Source organism: Daldinia childiae, assembly GCF_008694065.1.
Source record: "Daldinia childiae strain JS-1345 chromosome Unknown Scaffold2, whole genome shotgun sequence".
Lineage (NCBI taxonomy): Eukaryota > Fungi > Ascomycota > Sordariomycetes > Xylariales > Hypoxylaceae > Daldinia > Daldinia childiae.
In genome coordinates this window covers 5,060,820-5,085,226 of record NW_022984643.1, presented here as the reverse complement: position 1 = coordinate 5,085,226, position 24,407 = coordinate 5,060,820, and the positions used below count along the sequence as shown (strand labels likewise).

The 24,407-nt window shown below is 46.3% G+C and overlaps 6 protein-coding genes across 6 annotated transcripts; 3 read left to right on the top strand and 3 right to left on the bottom strand.

Annotated features, from left to right (window-relative positions):
• Positions 1-2,579: 2,579 nt before the first annotated feature.
• Positions 2,580-3,879, top strand: GL218_02273 (60S ribosomal protein L4-A; the record flags this gene model as incomplete). Its single annotated transcript, XM_033578776.1, has 3 exons — positions 2,580-2,784; positions 2,915-3,065; positions 3,120-3,879. The coding sequence occupies 3 exons, from the start codon at positions 2,580-2,582 to the stop codon at positions 3,877-3,879; spliced, it is 1,116 nt and encodes a 371-aa protein (XP_033439353.1).
• A 626-nt stretch (positions 3,880-4,505) lies between these two features.
• On the bottom strand, positions 4,506-6,557 carry GL218_02272 (Aromatic amino acid aminotransferase C56E4.03; the record flags this gene model as incomplete). Its single annotated transcript, XM_033578775.1, has 3 exons — positions 4,506-5,595; positions 5,711-6,323; positions 6,401-6,557. The coding sequence occupies 3 exons, from the start codon at positions 6,555-6,557 to the stop codon at positions 4,506-4,508; spliced, it is 1,860 nt and encodes a 619-aa protein (XP_033439354.1).
• A 949-nt stretch (positions 6,558-7,506) lies between these two features.
• On the top strand, positions 7,507-9,534 carry GL218_02271 (Methylenetetrahydrofolate reductase 2; the record flags this gene model as incomplete). The annotated part of the gene is made up of 1 exon (XM_033578774.1): positions 7,507-9,534. The coding sequence occupies one exon, from the start codon at positions 7,507-7,509 to the stop codon at positions 9,532-9,534; it is 2,028 nt and encodes a 675-aa protein (XP_033439351.1).
• A 729-nt stretch (positions 9,535-10,263) lies between these two features.
• On the bottom strand, positions 10,264-11,581 carry GL218_02270 (uncharacterized protein; the record flags this gene model as incomplete). The annotated part of the gene is made up of 3 exons (XM_033578773.1): positions 10,264-10,970; positions 11,091-11,219; positions 11,476-11,581. 3 exons carry the CDS (start codon positions 11,579-11,581, stop codon positions 10,264-10,266), a joined length of 942 nt encoding a protein of 313 aa, XP_033439352.1.
• A 2,222-nt stretch (positions 11,582-13,803) lies between these two features.
• On the bottom strand, positions 13,804-14,770 carry GL218_02269 (PQ-loop repeat-containing protein 1; the record flags this gene model as incomplete). The annotated part of the gene is made up of 3 exons (XM_033578772.1): positions 13,804-14,269; positions 14,326-14,544; positions 14,607-14,770. 3 exons carry the CDS (start codon positions 14,768-14,770, stop codon positions 13,804-13,806), a joined length of 849 nt encoding a protein of 282 aa, XP_033438391.1.
• A 692-nt stretch (positions 14,771-15,462) lies between these two features.
• GL218_02268 (Phosphoribosylformylglycinamidine synthase) lies at positions 15,463-20,313 on the top strand (the record flags this gene model as incomplete). Its single annotated transcript, XM_033578771.1, has 8 exons — positions 15,463-16,142; positions 16,318-16,568; positions 16,640-16,678; positions 16,799-17,361; positions 17,471-17,606; positions 17,747-17,821; positions 17,874-18,552; positions 18,654-20,313. 8 exons carry the CDS (start codon positions 15,463-15,465, stop codon positions 20,311-20,313), a joined length of 4,083 nt encoding a protein of 1,360 aa, XP_033438390.1.
• Between the last annotated feature and the right edge of the window lie 4,094 nt (positions 20,314-24,407).

The window sequence follows — 24,407 nt, the reverse complement described above, 5'->3', positions numbered from 1 at the left end:
AACATTTACGGAAAGCCGATGACGTGGATACCTTATATATGACTACTACGGCGCCGGCCGAGTTGTCGGGTCCTCGAGATTATGAGTTAGGATTTGGTCTGAGCGATCCATATTGCTATAGCACGTATATAATACATAGTGATGAAGCTCTCACACCAGGTTAGGATAAGTGGAGTCGTAAGTGCTTCGACGGTTCAATGGCTGAATAGTTCTAAAAAGAAATCATATGTTGTAATCGCTAATGACCGGACTTGAAAATTCACCGGTGGAATATGCGGACACAGACAAAATTAAAGGCTTCAGATAAGCGAATAATACTTCCAGCTTTAAGCGCTATTGAATGTAGAAGGAAATAAGAAATGCTATGATTCTTTTTCGATCCGATATTTAGGTAGGTAGGTATCCAAATGGAAGGATGTGCATAAGGCGGGTCTATTTAAAAAATTAATGGCTTGCGACGAGGATCAGCAGCGGCTCGGGAAGGCTAAGTTAATGGGTCCCTTGACCTTGAATTTCCTGTAGAAAAGATCTAGACTTCCTACAATAGTACTTGGGTACATATATACATGCAATCAGCGTCTTTAACTCGGCACTATTTAAATTTGTAACTTCCTCTCCCATCTTAGCGTCCGCCATCTCACCAAAGCAAACAACTCAGGCTGGCGAATGTTATCGAAGCAATTGTAAAGCCGGATAATACTTATAAGAAATATTTGTGATATGTGATATGATAGATGCGGTTTGCTTAGGCTTTTGCAGTCTATGTTAGATAAGGGAAATCGGATTGTAACGGTGCCCCACGTGGACTTAAGTTTGCTGCTACTACTGCATCGGCCTTTATTCCTGTCGCAGAATCATGCTTGATTTCACTTGCAATATACACATAGGCAAGGCAGATGTATATAATAGTTATTGTAGAATTAAGCCACGCTCATGTTTCAACCAGGGACAGTTGCATAATCTTACCTAATTGACTTCCCGATACTTAAACTATGGGGATCGTAACAGGTCTTTTTCTAACTCAATTAATAACTAGTACTACTATATCAACCGATGATATGTTAAATTGCGACCTGTAAATATACTATATTATAGCTAAAACTTGATCCACGTCATCATATTAAGTTACAATAGCGGGCAATTGCGAACGGACATAAATCATTTACCAGGCATTAAGGGCAGGAACAAGGCTCCAGAGATATATACCCCTATATATATAAACAGATGTAGTCACCATAGTCCTTGAGATCAACAACGCATTTCGTAATACAAGACCAGTCTACATGGTAGCTTCACCACCGTTTCGATGTCGGATTTGATATCGATTCCCGCGTGTAGATCAGGAAATGAGGTTGCTGTATTGGAATCGTAGTTCCGCGTTGAGAGACGACGGCTAGAAATACGTTCAGGTTGTACAAGATGAGTACGCGTTAAGTACAACGGCGCTGGATAGATACATATCCTAGGCCAGCGGACCCTTCTTCGAGCGATAGCAAGGCAAGGCAAGAAGGAGACGCAAGACAAGATATACGGAGTATGAGACTCAATAGATTATAGGCATCGTGAATTAGAGGCTATAATGTACGCTAATTGAGTAGGGCCTCCAAAGCCACAAGACCCGAGAATCAATAATGCATTCTGTAATACCTACAGGAACAGTTCCACATTTAGGTACCGACTAATGACGTAAATTTTATCTAACAACGACTGTGTAAGAGCCGCGAACCGTGATTTTACCGCCAGCTGAAGGAGCGAAATATAGATGAAAGTATTAACCTTTAAAATACAGCATATATCCGAATTGGTGTAGTGGCTAACATTTGACGCTCTCAAGATGTAACAATCAAGTAACCGTCAAGCCCGGGGTTCGATTCCCCGATTCGGAGTACATTTTTGCATTTATCCAGACCGAGATTTTTTATTTAAAATTCTTTTTGGACGTCATTGATCTTGTCTTGATAATATCCTTGAAGATTTGATTGGCATTTGTAAATGAGCGGTTTATCACCGCTTAGTTAAAGTATATTGGAGGGGTAACTTTTGAAGCTATTGATAAAATGCTTATTTAAATATTTTAAGCACTTGATATGATATACAGGTCATATTAGGGTTATTAAAAGTGTAGTTATTAATATATTAACTTAAATGCTACATGTATATTAATCTTAATATATAGACATAAGAATATAAAAATAATAATAGAACAATCCGTAATAAGAGTTTAGATTTATATGATATGTTATGCAGGTAGCAGAGTGGATTGTGGGTTTATATAATCATTTAGATGCATAATGCATCTACAGGATCTAGTGTGTAAAAGAGTGGAGCTATCTTCCGAAAATTCGCTTAGCCCTCACGCAAACCCACAAGAAAAATAATTCTGTGGTGGGCTTTTTGATTTTTCGCAGTTCAACATCACCAAATCGCAACTTGAGACTATCAACACCCAGCGTCGAGGTAAGTTCGCCGAAGCCAGACTCTCTTTATTCCACTTCAATTATCTATTCTAGTCGATCATAATTCGACTTTCATGTTCGCAATTGACTAATCCACATCCTTTTAGCATTACGACCTTTACGATGGCCTCTCGACCGACTGTCACCATCATCGGCAAGGATGGTTCTCCCTCGGGAGCTACCCATACCATTCCTACCGTGTTTTCCTCCCCGATCCGACCTGATATCGTCCAGCAAGTCCACACTGGAATGGCCAAGAACAAGCGACAGCCTTATTCAGTAAGCGAGAAGGCTGGTCACCAAACCTCTGCCGAATCTTGGGGAACTGGTCAGTAATTTTCATATTTTATCTGGGTGTGAGGAATATGAGGGTGAAAATGTCTGCCGTGGGATGATTCTCCGCACTGGAACCATATCTAGATATAGCCATTTTTGCAATTACTAACAGTCTTCTTCAGGTCGTGCTGTTGCCCGTATTCCCCGTGTCTCTGGTGGTGGTACCCACCGTGCCGGTCAGGCTGCCTTCGGTAACATGTGTCGTTCCGGTCGCATGTTCGCCCCTACCAAGATCTGGCGCAAGTGGCACATCAAGGTCAACCAGGGCCAGAAGTGAGTGATATAATTTGACTAACCTCTAACTATATAAACTAATTTCTCAAACAGGCGATTCGCTACTGCCTCTGCTCTTGCCGCTTCCGCTGTCGCCCCTCTACTGCTCGCCCGCGGTCACCAGATCTCTTCCGTCCCGGAAGTTCCTCTCGTAATCGACTCGGCCGCTTTCGAGGGTGGTGCTGCTGCCAAGACTGCCGGTGCCCTCGCCATCTTAAACGCTGTTGGTGCCGCTGCCGACATTGAGAAGGCTAAGAAGACGAAGAAGCTGCGTGCTGGTAAGGGTAAGCTAAGAGGCCGCCGCCACCGCCAGCGACGTGGACCTTTGGTCATCTACGATCCCGAGGTTGATGGCAAGGAGCTTGTCACTGGTACCCGCAACCTTCCCGGTGTCGAGACCAGCTCTGTCTACGCCCTGAACCTCCTCCAGCTCGCCCCTGGTGGTCACCTCGGACGATTCATCGTCTGGACCTCGGCCGCTTTCAAGGCCCTCGACAAGATCTACGGCACCACCACCAAGCCTTCAGAGCTAAAGAAGGACTTCCTTCTACCTTCCAACCTGGTTTCCCAGTCTGATCTAAGCCGTCTGATCAACAGCTCCGAAATCCAGAGCGTCCTCAACGCTCCCAAGGGCGGTCCCTTGACCAAGCGCGCTGCTGTGCAGAAGAACCCCCTACGCAACAAGCAAGTCCTGTTACGTTTCAACCCTTACCACGCTACTTTCGTCAAGGACAAGGTTGGTCAGCAGAAGGCGGAGGCTGGCAAGCCCCCTAAGCCCCCCAAGACTTTCCTGGAAGTCCTCCGTGAGGATTAGATTAGACTCGCTTGGTGAGCAGCGTAGTCTAGGGGATGGGAAACGGTAAATCGGTTGCAATAGTCACGGCGTACTGGATCATAGGAACTGATGAATCAATCAATGACATTCTTATTATGATCGCCACTTCCCACCTCGTTGGTGATCGTCTATGCATCATAGCAAGCCCCTCAAGGGTAATCTATCAAGCTTGTTCTTTACACTCTACGAGTTCGTGTGTCGTAATTATGTCTGTTATTTTTTTTGCTAAGCTTCGGTCTTGCTGTACCTGTTTTGTCCCGTTTCAATTACCGTCGGATATAACCTTACAACTTCGTAAAACACTTATAACGTGTCAGCGTATACGTAAGACCACCCATTTACCTAGTCCCATTTATATCGTCAGAACTTAATACCCATGAGACAATGGGCGAGGCAATTTATTCGTTATATTCGTTCTAAGTTGAAATATACTCCACCTCCAAAGTAAATATATACCCGAATGATACCTACCTAATATATCCATAATTTGACTTTGTGAGCAGCTATATTTTGCAATGCTGCTCACTTATGTCGTACACGTGACATGTCTTGTAAGTCTGCCCTCCCAACTCGTCTACATCTCCGTTATATATCCGTGCAAAACTCTAACATCCCATCCAACTCCCCAAATTTACTAGACCCGCCTCATCCTCATCTTGCGTTTGCGCCGCATTAGCATCGTCAAGTATGGCCTCGAGCTCTTTTACATTTTTAATGCGCCAGAACCTTTGGACGCCCTGGCCGAAGCGTAGGGAGCACTTGTCGATGTTCTCCTCTGTCTCGGCCGCGAAGCACAGTCTGTAATACGCCCAGCCGCGCTCGTTGCGGATTTTGTCGGTCGCGCTGAACATTAGCCCTGGGCTGACTAGGACTCGGAACGGCTTGCGCGTGAGGAAGATCATGAGCGCGGTGGATAGTGCGACTCCGTTGATAATATTGCCGCGGGACCCGGCGGCTTTCCATAGCGGGTGCGTCTCGAAGCGCATGCGCAGCCACAGGAACATGCCGCCACGAGGCCATTGGAAGTCGTAGAGCTGAGTCTTGGTGATGACGCCCCAGTCGGAATCAGACTCGCGCATAGGTGTCGACTGTTTTAGTTGGTATGCGTTCTCTTCGAGGATCTTAGACATTCGATTCATGCGCCTCTCGTACTGGCCCCGCAGGCCGGCGAGCCATCGCACCCAGCCATCCATTTTCCAGCCGCTAAAAGTGGCCCGATCCTTCGCAGATCGGGCTGCAAATGCAGCTGATGCCTCGGGTTGCGGCCCCATGATAGTCTCGGCGACTACGACTTGGACGAAACCGGAGGGCTGCTGTGTGCCTGTCTCGCTGACACGGAGAACACGCTCACAAATCGTCGGGCTCGAGGTAATCCATCCCATCCGGCAGCCAGGAGCTACGGTCTTGGAGAAAGTGTCTAATCTCACAACCCGTCCGTCTATATCGATACTCAGGAATGATGGCGCAAGAGAATCCAGGTATTCATACCCAGATTTCCTTTCAAGAGTATTCGCTACTTTTGTTTCGGGGATGGGTAAACCTCTCGCTTTTGCCTCCTCAACCGCTGCCGAAGGGTACTGGAGGTACCAATAAGGATCATCCTCAATGATGATGACGTCGTATTTACTGCAGATCGAGTACAATTCCCTCCTCCTCTCGAGAGACAAGACGCCACTTGTTGGGTTGTGACCCATTCTGCAGAATTATGTTTAGTAAGCCGCGCACTTCCCAGAGTAGGTCTATGTTATGGAACTTTGTATTCATGGACCCTAGGTCTCATAAATAAATAATTAGGCAGTGGAAAACTCACGTTACGGTGTATAGCAAGTGCGGACGTTTCCCCTTGCTGTGATCCCAGTTTGCAAGGGCATCTTCCAAGCTTCCAGGGCCGTACGGCAACATACCCCCATCATCCATTTCAATAGGTACAGCTTGGATACCTCGGGGTTGCGCCTGAGTGAGCACATTGGCGTACATAAAAATTTCGCACAGCAAGCCTGGTCGCTCCCGAATGTCATTCCTTCCTTCTACCCAAACGTTGCTGAATACTTCCAATGTCTTGGACATGCCGTCTGTTGAACCGACTGTGAAGATAACCTCCGGTCCGCCCCTGTAAGGCACATTTGGATGTAGGTAATCCCGCGTGAATTCACGAACGAAGGAAAGTAGCGGCGGGTATCCATCAGCCTGGCCATATTGTAAGGCAGAAGCAAGATCTATCTTTTTCCTCGGGTCCGCGGCTGGGGCATCGTGAGGTACGACGACATGTGAGGCTACGGTCCGTTTTGAGATAGATGTCGCGGCTAGTTGGGAAGATAGCGTGCCATCGGGATCCGGATAGTTAGGCGTCGGGGTCCATCGATCCGGTTTTGCGGTCTGGGCTTCTAAAGTGTCGAAGGGAAAGAGTTGGGCATTAGGGAGACCTATTTTTAAGTTTAATGTTAGCCTCAAAGACGGGCACGAATATTGATAAGGTAGGACGACGATAGGCGTTTCGTACCACCTGCGAGTTGGCCGATGTTTGGTATTTGGAAGTACTTGTAGAATTCCTTCATCCTACTTGGGGCTCGAGCCTTCGTTACATCCGAATAGTGGTGAGACATGTCTTTCGGTAACGGCGGTTCCGTGCCGACAATGGTATGATTGGACGCCTCCATTGTGAAGCTAATATTATGATTGTGTAGTTATGCTATTTAAGATGAAATATGTATAATTCCGAAGATGGAGTAAGACAAGAAGAATATTAATACGGATGCCTACATACATACATGTAGATAATGTAGGGCGTAAATGTAAGGATTAGAGATATGGTTCTTATCTCAAGTAGGTGTCATTGTGCGTTGGGATTGCATGAGCATTGCAGGCGCCTTACGATTTGGTGAATTAGAATTTGGATTAGAAATTCAATAAGGATGCAGATAGCCTAGTAAGTTTTGGGAATAATTCCGAGAAATGATTCAGGGGTCCAGACAATCTGAACATGGAAGTGCAACCCGACGCTCCGTTTACCATCTCAAGTATTCGTACCTTCCTATCTTTGGATACCTTAGGTACCTAGGTACCTGTATTTTATTATGTAAGAAACGAAAGTCTTGGTACGACCATTCCCATGCCTTGGGTACGTGAGTTCCATGTCCCGTAATGCGGGGTTCCATGCAGGTACCCCACACCGATGTCAGACCTCGCCGACCGGAACCTTTTACATAGTAAAATTTCCACAAAAGACAAAAGACAAAAGACAAGAGAGACAAGCTGCAAAAGCGAACATACCTACCTCTAAGGTATCTACTGTTGATGAGAAGTCAGACACTGTAGTACGACCCATTTACACGTCTATTGCAATACTTTGGACTAAGATACTAATTACATGTCCTAATATTTTATTGGCGCAGTTCTTACTACCTATAGTGTTACCGTCCGTAGCTACATATCGACTGGACTTCCTTCGTGCCGATCCGGCCTCTACTAGGCCAATTACTCTACATATTCTCTCGACTTGCCCTCAGCGTTGAGCGATAGTCTAACTTAGATATACTTCTAGTTATATCCTAGATTTAGAAACTCCTCGTTGTTTGCAACAATCCGTGCTGAGCAAAGCTATTCGATATGGAGAAAATCACAGACAAGATAGCCGCTTTACCGGCCGATTCCAATTACTTCTCGCTCGAGTTCTTCCCTCCCAAAACTGCTATGGGATTCTCCAACTTACGCGACCGTCTTGATCGAATGGCACGAGCGCTGCGACCTCTCTTTGTAAATGTAACATGGGGTGCCGGGGGATCCACTGCTACGAAGTCACTCGAGTTGGCCGAGATATGTCAGAGGGAGCTGAACCTGACGACATGTCTACACTTGACATGTACGAACATGAGTCGGAAACTTATTGATGGGGCGTTAGAAGATGCGAAGGTATTGGGTATTAGGAACATCCTTGCCTTGAGGGGCGACCCTCCAAGAGCCGCGGAATATCAAGATCCGAACGAGTCTCCCGAGGATGCTATAGATGAGACCTTTGAATGGGCCATTGATTTGGTGCGGTATATAAGAAAGACTCATGGAGATTATTTCTGTATCGGCGTCGCTGCATACCCCGAAGGCCATGCCGATGAGAGCCATCCCATGGGCCAGAACTTAGAACATGACCTTCCTTATCTAGTCGACAAAACCCTCGCGGGAGCTGACTTCCTCATGACGCAATTATTCTTCGATACAGAAGCTTATGACAATTTTGAGCAGACCCTCAGGAACCACCCCAGCGGCGCATTCAAGACGATTCCCATTATTCCCGGACTGATGCCCATTCAGAGCTACCAGATGATCAAGCGAACAACGAAGCTCAGTCATGCTCAGATACCGGACACAATAATGTCTCGACTAGATGCTGTGAAGATGGACGATGAGAAAGTCAAGAGCGTTGGTGTAGATATCTTATGCGAGATCGTCGAAAAGGTCAAGGAGATCACAAGAAGAACACCCGGGCCTAGAGGGTTTCACTTTTATACCTTAAATCTCGAAAAGGCCGTATCTTTCATCATCGAAAGATCAGATCTTATACCTTTCAGCACTCTTACCGATGAAGAGGCAATCGAAGATATCACGTCTAAGATCCCGGCGCTGCAAGTCAACGGATCTCTAGACCACGAAATCATCCCTCAAGCACGAGAGAACTCCCGAAGTCGAAGGCAATCGAACGTTAGTTCGGAAACTCGTAACCGGGTCATCATCTCCGGGCGACCAGTCTCGCACCCCGAATACGAAGCTACCTCAGCAGAAGCTAGTATACCGGCTGATCCCATCAACAGCCGAGCTAACACCTTGGCGATTTCTGAAGGCGAAGGTGTCCTCGGCCGAGAAGCAACGTGGGATGACTTCCCTAACGGCCGATGGGGTGACGCTCGGTCTCCCGCATACGGCGAAATAGACGGATATGGGCCTAGTCTGCACGTCTCCCACGCACAAGCCGTTAGTCTCTGGGGGTACCCGACCAAGCGGGAGGATATCAACGACATAATGGTCCGGCATCTGAAAAAGGAGCTTTCGGCTATTCCGTGGAGCGAGGAGGAGTTCAACGAAGAGACTGGGATGATTACCCAGCAGCTTATCCAACTTAACAGGAAAGGCTGGTGGACTGTTGCTTCGCAACCCGCCGTCAACGGCCTACGCTCGTCCGATCCCGTCTTCGGCTGGGGTCCGCAGCAAGGCTTCGTGTTCCAGAAAGCCTTCGTCGAATTCTTCATCCCGTCCTCCGACTGGAAGGTCCTACTTGAAAAACTCCAGAGCTCCGAGGTGCAGGATACGATATGTTTCTACGGGGCAAACGCCGCGGGAGACTTCGTATCGTCCGACTTGACAGGAGGTCTGGCGGGCGAAGTTAAAGAATCAAGCACGAACGCGGTGACATGGGGCGTGTTTCCGGGTAAGGAGATCATCACACCGACTATTATAGAGGAAGTCAGCTTCAGGGCATGGAGTGAGGAGGCGTTTGGCATATTTGGCGAGTGGGCGCAGATCTACGGAAAAGGGTCGGAAACCGAAAAGTTGCTCGAGAAAGCCAAGGCAGACTCGTGGCTGGTCAATATCATTCATCATGATTTCGTGGACAAGGACGCGTTATGGAGGTTACTTCTTGACTAAGTTAAATAAAAGAAAGCATGCGAGATGTCATTCATAAAAGCAGCTAGTCTACCTACCTAGATAGGTATATGAAGTTGCTGATTTCTATCTAATTCATTCGCAGATCAATTCTTAAAATTCATCGCAAAGCGAGAAAAGCAGCTTCTCATGTTGTATGAGAGCTAGCCTGTAAATCAGAGCTAAAGAGCGAGATGAAATGAAAACTATCGCAAATGCATACCAGTAGATATGTCGAAATGTCGGTAAAGATAAAGGAGTGACGGCATAGTTGTCTTGGTTTTGCCCCCCTGATCTGTCCAGATGTCCTCATGCCCATAAACCCCTAGGTTAAGTTGTTACCAACTCATATCTCTCCCATCAGATGAGAGAACGTATGATAGATATTTCGACCCCTGTCGGTAAAACCACAAACTATCCATCTATTGCTTTTCTTTCTCTTTGTTTCCCCCCCTTTTGCCGATCCTAGTACTGATAACGAAACGCAGTAGAAATGAAGAGACGACGATATTGTACGAACTGTACTGAAAGGAGATTATTTGTCGACGTGAAACCATGCGTTAATCACCCGTTCGCAAGGACGTCGAATTAATAGAAGAAAATGGAGAATAAACCGAACGCCATAGAGCCTGTTGCTCATCATAGAGGATACCGAAAGAAGAGAGGATGATGGAAACACGTGCGATATCTACGTTCGCACTTGTCGTAGCCTGGATTACGAGATCGGTAATATTAGACCTCTCCATCCGCAAGCTCGTCATCGTCAAATATGCCGCTGCTACCAATAAAAGGGTCGTCGTGGCCCTGTCTAATAGGACTATTCTCCTCTGATACCAGGTGTGAATCTGGGTCAGCCTTCACTTGAGTTGCACGCGTATCCGTTCTGGGTGGGGGCGGGGGTGTGTCCTCGCTCAGATCGACGAACTGGACCTGGTCATCGTTGTTGTTGGCGCGCGCTGACTTGGCACCGTTACCGAAGAGGGAACGTGTGACATCTTTGCCACCGCTGCCACCGCTGTTGTTGTTCTTAGTGGGCACAGGTGTGGCAGTGTTGTTCGCGTTAGTGCTATTGGGACCTTGGGTGTTGCGGCGTTTAGGTGTAGGCGTGATCTGAACGATATCGTCGTCATCTGAGCGGACATCCTTTGCCTCGTAGTCGGTCCCAGTGCTGTCAAGGCTAGCATCATCCTCGGACATGGTCACTTTCTTAGGGCCGCGTTTGCGCTTCGAAGAGGCCGCGGTGGAAGGGGTGCGGCCGCCCCTGCTCGTAGGTGTTGACGCGACGGAAGCCTTGGCGCGTGTAGGAGCGTCGAGCTTGACATCCCAGGGATTTTGACCTTCCTCGACGGCTTGTCGCTGTGCGCGACCCAGAGCTTTCACATCACGCATCTGCCACTGTATGCCAGCGACAGTAGACTCGCCGAAGAGCTTCTGGATTTCTGTAAGAGAGTATTAGCTGCTTCTTCCATTGTAATAAGTCATAGGAAATAGCCATGGAAAAGGGGATAAGGGAAATAAGAATAAGAGATTCGGTGATGCGAGAGGGGTATAGAGTATACCTCCACCCTCGGCAGGCAACTCGCCCGGGTCCTTTCTTTTATTCATAAACCAGTCGACTTGCAACTTGCCCAGCTGCTTAATCGGACGCATGCGGTGTTCCACAGCGGATTCCGTGGAGCCTCCGCCCACTAGTATCGCAATCACTGCTGTCACATCAGCTCGTGGTGGAAACAGTAGGTCTATCTAATACAGGCAGACACTATGGAAGTATGACTGTCTCAACGCTTCTCTTCCAAGGCAGTGCGATCCGACTTGTATACATTCTGATTACACTGACCCTGCTGGCCCTCTAATAGGACATAGGACATACACATCAAGAGAGCATTCAAAGAAAATAATATAGAATAATCCAAGCAGAGGATTATAAAAATAGGATATACGTACCATCGTAGTCGAGTTTGGCCTTGCCCTCAAGGGATGCGACCACAGCAGCTAGCAGACGAGTGCTACTCTCATAGTTCTTAAAATTCACTCGGTTTCGAGGAGCCATCGTGGGCGTTGTAAAGGCGTCACTGTACAGTGATATTAGAGATGACTGACGACGAGACAATCGCGAGGTTAAAGAATTGCGTATCGGCGCGAACTAAGGGAAGGTAACAATGTTTAGATATTGTATCGGGGTGAGTCAACAAGACACCTAGGGAATCTGTGAAGAAACGGACAAATGTTTAGAAGGAGAGGGAAGGGGTGTTGCGATGTTTGGGTGATGCAGGATAGATAGTAAAAGGGAAGCTGCTAGGTGAACGAAGTTGAGTCAAAGAAGATGTGGAGGATAGAAGGATGTTATATGTTACGGAAAGAGGCATTGGTGATCCTAGCAGTGGAGGTAGATTGCCTAGGTACTCCAGTAGGTACGTACGTACGGTAAAGAAACGGTGGGAATAGGATATGTAGCTTTAGACCTAAGAATAGAAATGACTTACAAGATTAAGACCTTGGTGAATACTACCTGTAGGTGTTGAGATTATCGGGGTAACCTAATGCAAGGTCTGAGAAGTTGGATCCTAGGATGTACGGTTCTGTTGATATACTAGGGCTAGATATAGCAGATGGTAAGAATGGCTATGATGATAGACCAGAGTGGTGTACGAGGTGAAATAGTTTGTCAAATATTGAATCAAGTGTTGTAAAGACCGGAATGTGTGCTAAGGGGAGGAGGCTGCCTACCAGTTTGCTATGCAGTTGCAGGCAATCGTCAAATAGACAGCGCTCCTTCAATGCTGTTTCGATTTATGTTGTTGCCCAAGAGCGTCTTGAGGAATCAGATCGTACGTATAGTACAATCACAGGATCAATTAGAGGCAATGGCAATATACCAATCACCTTAGGTAAACGATGATTGAACGCCAACTTTCAAATTCTAGCACGGCTTGCTGACTGCTTCTACTGTAAGTAAGTGACTAATAGAGATTTTGAGATATGAACTTGAAACTTGATATTTATGCAGATCGATTGGTCTGAGTTCTATAGCCTCTTACTTGGGAAATTTATGGAAGGGAATGAGATGCTGCTACTTGAGGGAAAATGTTGCAAGGGACTTAACGTATTTATCGAAAAGGGCATTATGACAGGAGATTTTTGACTATTCTTGCGACATCTAGTTTCAATATGATTCGAAGAATGGGGTTTGAAGGCAATGCCATAAATGCCATATAGTTCTTAATATTGATAATTGGATAAGGAACTGAAATAAATAAATCCAACTTACAACACTAGGTTAGGTTTTTAGCCCGATAACTAACCCAGAACGACTCGAGATTTCCAAATAATTGAGATCTCACTTTAAAGCATGATAATAATTCAATCTGAGGCTTGAAGATGGACCTAGAGTAGGTATAGATGTCAGGGGGTTATGGACTTACCACGTCGTAGTACTTGGCGTTACCTTAGGTTAAAGGGGCCGAAGATGGTGATAAATCGACTATGGCTAGAAGATATTTGGAATATGATATGAAGTCGCAAAGTAGGAGAGATAGGCGCTAATATATGTATAGAGAGGAGTTTCTTAATGTATGAATGAGATGGTGGTTAAGTACTAAATTAAAATGAGAAGATTTGTTAAGCGCGTTCTACTCGAGAAAGTTGAATGCACCTAACGTTCGTATTAGTTAAGCCGTAACTACTTCCTTAGAATCCCCCACGTCCAAATGAGATAACATATCACTTTGGAGTTGGCAAGATTAGTACAGATAAAATTTAGAATCCCCCCCGATCTGACAGGTACTATTTTAGCTATAGATTAATGATTTTGTGGCTGATTATTCGCGGGGAAAGTCAGGTGTTGAATGTACTCATTTAGCACTAATTCACGACTTCCTCACCCTTGTCTGAAGAATAATTAGTTGATGTATCATATCAGCCACTCGCGTATCATAGCGCGTATTATGATATTAGATAAGCAAGCATAGCGACAGGTTTTTACTATGTAGCAGGATGTCGTTTTGCTTTTTATTACATACCTACAGGGTAAATGTACACTACAAGTTACCTACAATTATAGAAATACATTCATATACCCCAATTCGTATATGCAAACTTCATCACCTTTTTTAAAAAGGAAAATCTAGCAGCCTTATAGTGAAGTTCCATGTTTTTAACTTGAAGACCCGATCGTACTACCCACACTTATTACTATAACTACAGTCATATGCCATATATATAGTCACAGTGCTAGGCCGCACCGGTTTTAATAGTAGGTATTACAGTCATTATTCATATAGTCTTCTCCCCAAGGGGTGTCCTCCTCCCTGTTGGTGTTTCTCTCCCAGTTACATGTAGATGCGGCTTTACACCGGAATATGTCCACCCCTGCTGCGGTTTTATCGTAGGTTGCTGGTCACCATACATCAAGTACTGTACGCCGATGAGGGAGTCGCAGACAGCCTGGAAGATTCCACAGAGCTTAAATGCCACTGGAATTGAAGTAGTAGACGTAAAGAACCAAAACATCTTCATAGCATCTCCAACCAACCAACTTGCTAATACCGAAACCCGAAAGCCTTTGCAAGATCGCGAACGTGCGTTGGCAACGAGCTGCGGGATTGGCAGCGTCGCCTCAACTGACAAGCCAATATACCCTATTAAATCCGAATATCCAGAATATATCGAATTGAATGGTGCTAATAACAGCTCGAGTACAGTCAAGCTGATAAACAACGACAGTAGAAATTGCCAATAGCTAGCGTCTAGGATTAGCAGAAGCGCCAAGACCAGATCTCGAGGGGTAAAACCTACGGTTTTGGTGACCGCCATTGCCAAAAATTGTAAGGTCGCTGAAATCCCCCGAATCCATCCTGTGCGCCTGCAAAAGGAAGGGCGGCGTCACCTCCTTTTGACGATGGCGGCGGACGGTGATCGAGAGCAATCTTTAGCAGTATAACTTGGATGAAGATGTTGCAGAACGACTGGATCAGCAACGCTACATCGAATCTCGCACCCGGATAGTAGAAGACCCTAATGATAATGTTGTTAGTATGACAAAATTCTATATATAAGATCGGAGAGGCTAAGCAAACCTGAATATTGATGCGACAAGCATGATCAAAGGAATATCCAGTGAGAAGCCCGCACTTGATCTATTCCTATGCATAGAGATCGCCTGATCGGAATATGACAAAATAGGTGACAATATCAGGAACGCTGGGGCGGCATAAGCAGCCAACGTCGTGAGGAAGTACATTTTTGATGCTTTATCGAGTAGCACCGGACAGAGCGGGAGATCGCGCGGTTGTCCTAATCCTATATAGAACTCTTCGTGCAATACATTGGCGAATACTAAAATTGCATGGCAAGGAGGGATTGAGTCGAGGAATATTCGGCGTGGGTCAGAATTCGACTTTTCATCTGAAGAATATTAGTTATCTTCGGTGGAATGAAGCTAATGTACACGATAATACCTAGAGTAAATCGCGACTTATGTTGTGGAGCTTTTCAAACAGCTGGTCATAATTTTTGAATAACGTCTAATAAACATACTCTGAAGGGTAAGTCTAAATAACCCCTGAATTTTACCTAAGATTGACGTAGCACATATCTGGGTACTTCCAGTCTTTACCATTTTTAAGATCGGGGCGGTTGAATGTCACATCCGCTGATGCTTATCATCTTATCGCAAGCTTGATTCGAGACAGAATTAGGTTTGTACTTCATTGATGATTGGACAGCTTAGCCAGCTTAGCACTTAGCATTAACCGTACATGCAGGGTCTTCATCTACCCCTCCAAAGAAAACTAATTATGAACCCCACATAGCTGTGAACATTTTCTTTCAAGCTATTCAATGAGTCTTCAAAAGTAATTGAGAGGTGCTTCTGGTTGCATTAGAGCCTCTAATCTCAAATATACTCGGACCTTCTGGTCGCTATCGAGCAAGATGGAATATATCATCCTTACTGGAGAGTCTTGCTTCACGTCCTCCGAAGCCAACAAGTTAAAAGATCGCATCAACCAGACTGCATCTATCAACATCACCAACATCCTAGGCTCCTGGATTTATTACGCGCATATCAAAGGTGATAAGAACGTTGTTGGACCCAAACTCCAACAGTTACTCCCATTGCCTAGCGATGCTAGTCAGCCGCCTCTAACACATATCGGCTACACGCACACTTATTATATAGCACCCAGGAACATTTCTCCATGGAGCTCCAAGGCTACCAAGGTTTGCGAAGTCTGCGGTCTCGCAGACCAGGTTCATCGAGTTGAACGGGCGCGATCCGTCACTCTAGAATTCGAGCAGCCCTTGAATAGCGATGAAATTCCATTCAAGGATTTACTGTTCGACCGAATGACGGAAACCATATCCACAAGCGAGCCAGATCTTGACTCAATGTTCATAGAGCGGGAGCCCTTGCCCCTGGAAGTTGTTGATATATTTTCCGGGAGTCAAAGTCCTCTTGATATGTTGAAGGCTTACAATGCCGAACATGGCCTGGCCCTCGATCAATCCGAAATGGAATACCTAGTCCAAGAGTTCACTCAGCTTGGACGACCCCCGAATGATATTGAGCTCTTCATGTTTGCTCAAGTAAACTCCGAACATTGTCGCCATAAGTAAGTAACCATAAGCTTAAAGCATGCATAGTACTATTACCTACCTATCTTCTCTTCCTCAACATAAGAATGTTGCTTTCATTCCATGCCTACCTTCACGATAGTCTTCCTTTGCTATTAGCCTACCCTTAGCTAGAAATTCGCATTAGCGAATACAACTAATAATGAACCGTAGGCAGTTTAATGCGAACTGGACTATAGATGGTATAACTAAGGATTCGAGTCTGTTCGACATGATCCGAAATACGCACAAGAAGACACCCGACTACACTGTCTCAGCCTACAGTGACAATGCTGCCGTCATGCAGGGCGAGATGGGAAGCTATTGGGCACCTGATTATGCAACCGGGTCATGGAAACTCAATAGAGAAGTCGTACATGTGCTAGCCAAAGTCGAAACCCATAATCATCCTACCGCCATTTCTCGTAAGTATCTAGCTGTATCATGGTTTGCATTTAAGTAAACGTAGTAAGTGCTAACTTCTGGTCACCATCAGCTTTCCCAGGAGCCGCCACCGGATCGGGTGGAGAGATCCGTAAGTCAATCTATAGTTTACCCAATTGCCATCTCCCAATTTCAAACCCAAACTTCGCAATATGCTATCAATTTGCTGTAAAAGGATATTAAGATATATTACTAACTTATCCCCCTTCAGGCGATGAGGCTGCTGTTGGCAGAGGCTCATCCACCAAAGCTGGTCTTAGTGGATTCTGGGTCTCTGACCTTTTCATTCCAGGTCATCATGCCTGGGAGACTGACATTGGCCGTCCAGCACATTATGCTAGTAGTCTGGATATCATGCTTGAGGCGCCCATTGGCGCAGCTCGTTTCAACAACGAGTTCGGCCGCCCTGCTCTTGCCGGTTGCTTCCGTACACTCTTAACAGACGGTACCAATAAGAGTGATTCGGACGCCTCAGAGGCGACAGAGTGGCGAGGTTATCATAAGCCTATTATGATTGCTGGTGGACTTGGCCGGGTCAGGCCTGGGCACGCACTCAAGAACCCGACTGATGTGCACGAGGGAGCTCATGTTATCGTGCTTGGTGGTCCCGCCATGTTAATCGGACTCGGAGGCGGTGCTGCGTCTAGTAACGCTTCTGGGGAAGGGACTGCGGACCTCGATTTCAATAGCGTACAGAGGGGTAACCCTGAGATGCAACGTCGAGCTCAGATGGTTATCGATGCATGTGTCAGCCTAGGAGATACGAATCCCATTGTAAGTTTTTTCCTGAACTTTTAATCTGATTAGATCACGGATTATTATGATCGGCGTCATGTTCATAGCTCGATATATACTATTTTATCACCTACTAACAGGCTTCTAGGCAATGATACACGATGTTGGCGCTGGAGGATTATCCAACGCTCTTCCGGAGTTAGTTAAAGACGCCGGTTTCGGGGGCAAGTTCGAACTCCGTCAAGTCGAAAGCGCAGACCGTAGCTTGAGTCCCCTTCAAATATGTAAGATTTTACGGACTTTTTCGTTTCCCCCCGTCCCGCCTATCACTATGCTTTCTAGCCGAACTCAACGAGGTTGCCACTTGATTATTTTGGATTTAGGGTTGCTGAACTGGATGGATTGCTAACCATTATGATTATAGGGTGCAATGAAGCCCAAGAACGTTACGTTATGTTAGTCAACAATGAAGGGATGAGTCGATTCGTAAGCATCTGCAGTAAGTCTCGGCAATTCCTAATATATACAATTGATATTAACTAGTAACCCAGGGCGTGAACGTTGCGGCTTTTCGGACGTCGGCACCGTAGTGTCTGAAGATGAAGACGGCGTGCCTAAGCTTATCCTAACGGACAGAAATGCGAAAGATAACGTAGCGTCACGACCTATCAATCTTCCGATGTCAACCCTATTCCCCCCAGGTCGCCGATTACAGCGCATAGTCAATTCCCAGAAACCAACTCTACCGAAATTCGAACCAATCGCTAGCTTAAAGGCTGCGTTTGGAGCCAGATCGACCGATGCTGAACTGCTGAGAAATGCTCTACAGAGAGTCTTTTGGATGCCAGCCGTAGGATCGAAGTCTTTCCTGATCACAATTGGAGATCGGACTGTTGGAGGCCTTACTGCACGGGATCAAATGGTAGGACCATGGCAGACGCCTGTAGCCGACGTCGCAGTCACGGCCACATCATTTAACTTAGGAATGAAGACAAGGCATGGCGAAGCAATGGCTATGGGTGAGAAGCCAACCCTTGCATTGATATCTCCTGCTGCGTCTGCTCGCATGGCGGTGGCCGAGAGCTTGATGAACCTGGCCGCTGCCGATATCATGGGCGACCTGCGACGAGTCAAGCTCTCTGCCAATTGGATGGCAGCCGTAAACCACCCGGGAGAAGGAGCAGCTCTTTACGAAGCAGTTGAAGCTATTGGGCTTGATATGTGTCCTCGGTATGTGTCAAATTGCGTTCTACATATTCCACCCCTTTTCCCCATAGTCTTCGCGATGTCGAAGTTCTTCCTTATTAGGAAAATTTATTAACGATTAATAGATTAGGAATCAGTATACCTGTAGGCAAAGATTCGACTTCCATGAAGGCTACTTGGAAGGACCGCGAATCCGAAAAGACTAAGAGCGTAACTGCTCCTGTGTCAGTCGTCATCTCGGCATTTACGATCGTCGAAGATATTAGAAGGACCTGGACTCCGCAACTTCGACGGGTTGAAGAAGTAGGGGAGACAGTCCTGATGTTCGTCGACCTTGCGAATGGAAGGAAAGCTATGGGAGGATCCGCCCTTGCTCAATCATTCGGTTACGTGGGACATGAGGCGCCAGACGTACGAGACGTGGATTTAATCACGGATTACTTCGATGCGATATCTCAATTGCACCAGAGTGGAGTTGTTCTTGCATATCACGACAGATCCGATGGCGGTTTAATTACTACGGTAGCTGAAATGATGTTCGCTGGACGATGTGGAGCTGACCTTATGATGGACGGAATTTCTAATTCTGGCTCGATCGAGGACATGGTCGACGCACTATTCAATGAAGAATTAGGCGCCGTGTTCCAAGTGCGAGCATCGGATGAGACAAACTTCAAGAGATGCTTCGCAACTTGTGGACCACCTCCGGGCTTGATTAGGAAGTTTGGTAGCGTACAGCCCAAGTCAAAGCAAGCGTTGACAATTCGGTACGGATCAACACCTTTCGTCAGCCTTGATAGAAAGGAGATACAGCAGTGGTGGGCGAAAACTTCATACGAGATGCAGAAGCTTCGAGACAACCCTGCCTGCGCCGAGTCCGAATATTCTATTATTCAAGACCAGACCGACCCGGGTATCTCCTACAAACTCACGTTTGATCCCACTGATACGATCTTACCACTCACAGCCTCTATAACAGGGTTCTTCGGCAAGAATCCTCGAGTAGCTATTCTGAGGGAACAAGGCGTCAACGGACATGCCGAAATGGCATTCGCATTTAAGGCAGCAGGATTTGACCCGATCGATGTCATGATGACGGATATCATTTCCGGTCGCTCGTTGGCTGATTTCGTTGGATTGGCTGCCTGTGGAGGCTTCTCCTATGGCGATGTACTTGGTGCTGGACAAGGCTGGGCTAAATCCATACTGATGCACGACAACTCCCGAAGGGAGTTTGAAGAGTTCTTCAAAAGACCAGACACGTTTGCTCTTGGAGTCTGTAACGGCTGTCAGATGCTGTCGCGAATAAAAGAGCTCATTCCCGGCACGGAACATTGGCCGATATTCGAAGAGAACACGAGCCAACAGTTCGAAGGGCGTTTCGGTATGGTTAAAATCGAAGATAACCAGAAGAGCCCTTCGGTGTTCCTCCATGGCATGAATGGTTCGGCATTGCCAATCGTCGTCTCACACGGTGAAGGAAGGGCTTCCTTTTCTTCACCTAGCTCATTACATGCTCTTAATGCGGGAGGAATGATTCCGATTCGATACGTCGACAATCACCTGAATGCCACAGAAAAGTACCCTCTCAATCCTAACGGTAGCCCTGGCGGTATTGCCGGTGTAACAAGCGAGAACGGTCGAGTCTTAGCCATGATGCCTCATCCCGAGCGGACGCTGGTAGCGGATACCGCATCGTACGCGCCACTAAACCTTCTCGAGCAGTGGGGAGAATTTGGACCATGGGTAAGGTTATTTAGGAGCGCTCGGAGATGGGTGGGATAGACGAGTCACAGAAAAAGTGTTTGTTTACCTATCTAGCATAAATCTTGTTCAGGACGCTCGCTGCCCGGATACATGTTAGCTCAACACGATGATTTAGCAATGCATGATGGCATCAAAATGAAACTTGCTATTAGACTCGAGACGCAGAGCAATGGTATCTACTTTGCTCCTGTGGGCTTCGCCATGGGTCCCATCTCAGCGGGTATCGCATCAGAAACTTGGCATCGGCTCGCTTAGAACTGGCCATGAGGCGACGGCGTCGAACACGAGGAAATGTTGGACGCTAGGGATCGCAATATGGATCGAGGTAGCGAAACGAAACAAGCAATTACATAGCAAAACAATCCGGGTGGCTGACGGATCGTCGTCTATGTGGATCATAACTATGTGCCGGTGCTATGCCCCTATCCTCTACATACATATATACATACATACTATACTCCATCGTCGATTTATACATAGCAGACAGGGGGTAATATCGACTCTGCCAGCAGCCGCAAGTAAGTAGGCAGTCTTGGCTTGGCTTAGGTAGGAAGTTGAGTCGTGCACAATTAGAGTAAGTAGAGTACCGAAGGTGACGGGACCATGGTTTAAGTTGGTTCGCGTCACGCACGTATGTATGTAAGTATGTAGGCAGGTAGGTATTTTGCTTGCATGTTCCATGTTCCGGAACAATTTCAATCCTTCCATCCAGATTGCTTGCTTGTTATGGCTTTCTTCCCTGATGCGGGAAATCAGCGTGCCAGAGTAAAATCCATCTACGATCCCGCTAGGTTCTTACGTACGGCGGTAGATGTGCAATGTGGTATTTATTATTAGAATGAGGTAACTACCTACATACCCCTATGCTAGGCTAGGTAGTGTACTTTTGAGAATATCTCTTTTGGGCGTAGGTTTTTTTTTTCTAAGAATAGTATACTACTACATACATACATACATACAAGGTATATATATACTACTACTACAGCATACCTAGCATGTAACACTGCGTTAGGTTATATACATAGGTGGACAAACTTGTTTACTTGCCGCCGCCGCAGTGTGAAGGTAAGTCAAATTATGGTCATACATACTTTATTGCTCACCTTGACCCCGGAGTTTTGAGAAACATACACTTAATATGAGATTGTCGTAGCGTGCCTCAAATATATAATACCTAATAGGTATTCGTATACGGTGAAGCGAAATACTATTCCGTACTAGTTTCTAGAACACTAGGTATACACATGTAGGCAAGATTCTCGCCTGGCGGGATAGCATTACGTATATGCCTGACATACGGCGTATCGCCTACGGCTATCACCTATGTATGTAGCGACTCGAAGCACAGGCGGGACGGGGGGATGCTGATCAATTGCCGATATTCCCGGTCTCCATGCGCGCCACGAGGGGGGAGGGGAGGGGAGAAGAAACGTGACGGAAACGTACAGCGCGTAATCCATTCCTTTCTCATCCTTCCTATCACGGGGCGCCGTCGCCTGGCTTAGCTGAAAGGGGACTCCCTCCTTATGTAGACCTATGTAAAACCTCAAGCCTCACCTCACTTGTGAACCTGTCGTTGATTTTTTTGGGGGGAAGGTCATCAGATATGTAGATAATACGTAGGTAGATATCCACTTTACGGAGATATTGTATGGCTATTGTATTGTATGGCAGCTTATTGTGCATAATAATATTGATACATAAGCTGACTGACTTACTGACTGACAGGTTTGTACGTCGTTGTGTAAGAGGGCGAAAAGAAGGCTGAGGGTAACGTACATACATACATACATACCTAATGTATAATACATAGTGTAGTGCTACATTACATACATATACACCATGTATGTATGTTCCACCATCTACGGACTATACTAATATAATTACAATCTCCATGAGGTAATCGCGTCGTCTATGTATATAGATAGGTAGTCAGTCTAGTTTGTCGTAGTGCGTATGAATGTATGTATGAATATATGTATGTATATATGTACTATACATATACGATACAGTATATAGAAATGTGACATGTCTGTTCTTCTTCCGCAATGGCACGGAGGTTCGTCTTCGGCAATGCTACTCTATGTACGAATGGGACTTTTGTCATCCTGGTTTGCGGCACATAACATGGGGCCCAAGGGTCAACCTACCCTTCCCACCCATCCATCCACACACAACCCCATCCACCCAATGCTATGACCTTGCAGCCGGGTATCTCGCCTCGTTTCGCCGAATGGCACGACCAAAGATACCCACGATTCGGTTCAGATTTCATTATTTTCGGCCTAGCGACGCTTTTGGCAACCTGCCATACCATGCCATGCCATGCCTTACCTTGCCATGCCATGCTTTTGGCTTTTGGCTTTGGCTTCGCGAAGCTTTCTAAGATATTTCCGCTTTGTATATCCTACATGCCATGCCGGCTACGGGATTCGTATACATATTATACATATTATATAGGTACCTACATATATGTCTACTACCGTGTCTGCACTACAAATACATACGCGTATACATATAACCTAGGGTTCGTATGCATATAATAGGCGGAGCTATAACGCCCAGTCGACTACATACTAGTCTAGACCGGCAAAAGGCCCCTATTATTTTATATTTTATTTCATTTTATCCTTCTCTCATCATACCTACCGAACCAGGAAACGATTTCGTCCTTTCGCTCGGTCGCTAAGATCTCACTAACTAGATCGCTTAACGGGTTTCATTATGTGCGGGCACGACACGTCACTTTTGGAACCTCGTCTCGATTCTGTCATGTACATGATGAATACACACATACACACATACATACATACGCACATACACTTATGTATGTGGTAGTATTGCGGCATCAGGGGAACGTGACAACCACCGGGAGATAAATAAGACGGATTAATAAACGTCCACGATGATGCCCCAGACCGAGTGCCGGTCCATCAGGGGCGCGAAATTTCGACCTTCCTAGCGAGTGCATTGAGAGTGTTGATCACTACTGCTTAATGACGCCACAGGTGCAACGCCGAGGAGTGAGGCGGGCGTCATTGGCAGGTTAGTCTCATTCATTGCAGAGAAGCTGAAAAGACGCATACGACGACCGACGAATGGTGTCTCGATCCATCTTCCTTGTGGCTTACCCTATGGCTTAATGGCTTACCCTATGGGAGTAAGAACCGTTGACGAGATCTTCGCACGTGCTGATCGCCCCAACCCGGGTCTTATTACTAGTTTATTATGCCGGGGTCCTCGTTGTCTCAAATAATAATAATAGGTAATAATCTCTTGCATGGTTGAGTCCCGAAACCCGGCCGGCACTACTCCCCCTCTCCGAGAGCCACACGGCATTAATCGCTCTTAATCGCCTGTACTGTACGAATACGATATCGACACGATATTATTTAACGAATGCCGAGCTGGTTGACTAATTAGTTGCGGGAGACTTGTCCCTCTTTAGACCCTCATATCTGCAGGGACGTCTCTGCTCGTCATGCGAGTTACTTTTTTAAAATCGTGGGGCGCCCCTTGAACCCCCAAGCCTCGGCCGCTTGTTCTGGACTCGGCTGCAAGATGAAATTGCATCGGTATTGCTCCTGCAGCTCCCCCCTAGGTACTCCCCTACTCCGGGGATTGCTTCATGAAGCGTACCCCTTTACTCAAGATCTCGGCAACTTCTTGAGATACCTAAATCTATTCCATCTTATTCTTCTAGTGTAGATGATGAAGATAAGTATCATGCCATGTTGAATTATACTGAATTGTACATAATGGGCGTTCAAGTTGATACGGACGCTAATAAGAGCAAGAAAAGAACATTCAGCTTCTGTATTGACCAGGTTACCTCCGCTATGGTTTATGCCATAAGCAGCTTAGGATAACAGCCTATTTCCCACAATATATTACCGGCGTCGAGGGGCAACGAACCGAATTGTGATAAAATGGGAGCGTAAAGTACCGATATGTATGTACCCACATAGGTGAGGCCTTTCATGCGCGGTGGAGGCTTTGGATAGTTACCTCGATATTGATTGCATGCTTCAGGGCAGCCGGCATTCGTCTAGGTAAAGGCAACTTTGTTAAATTAAAGCCCAGAAGTGTATCCGGTATATGGGTTTTTAGCG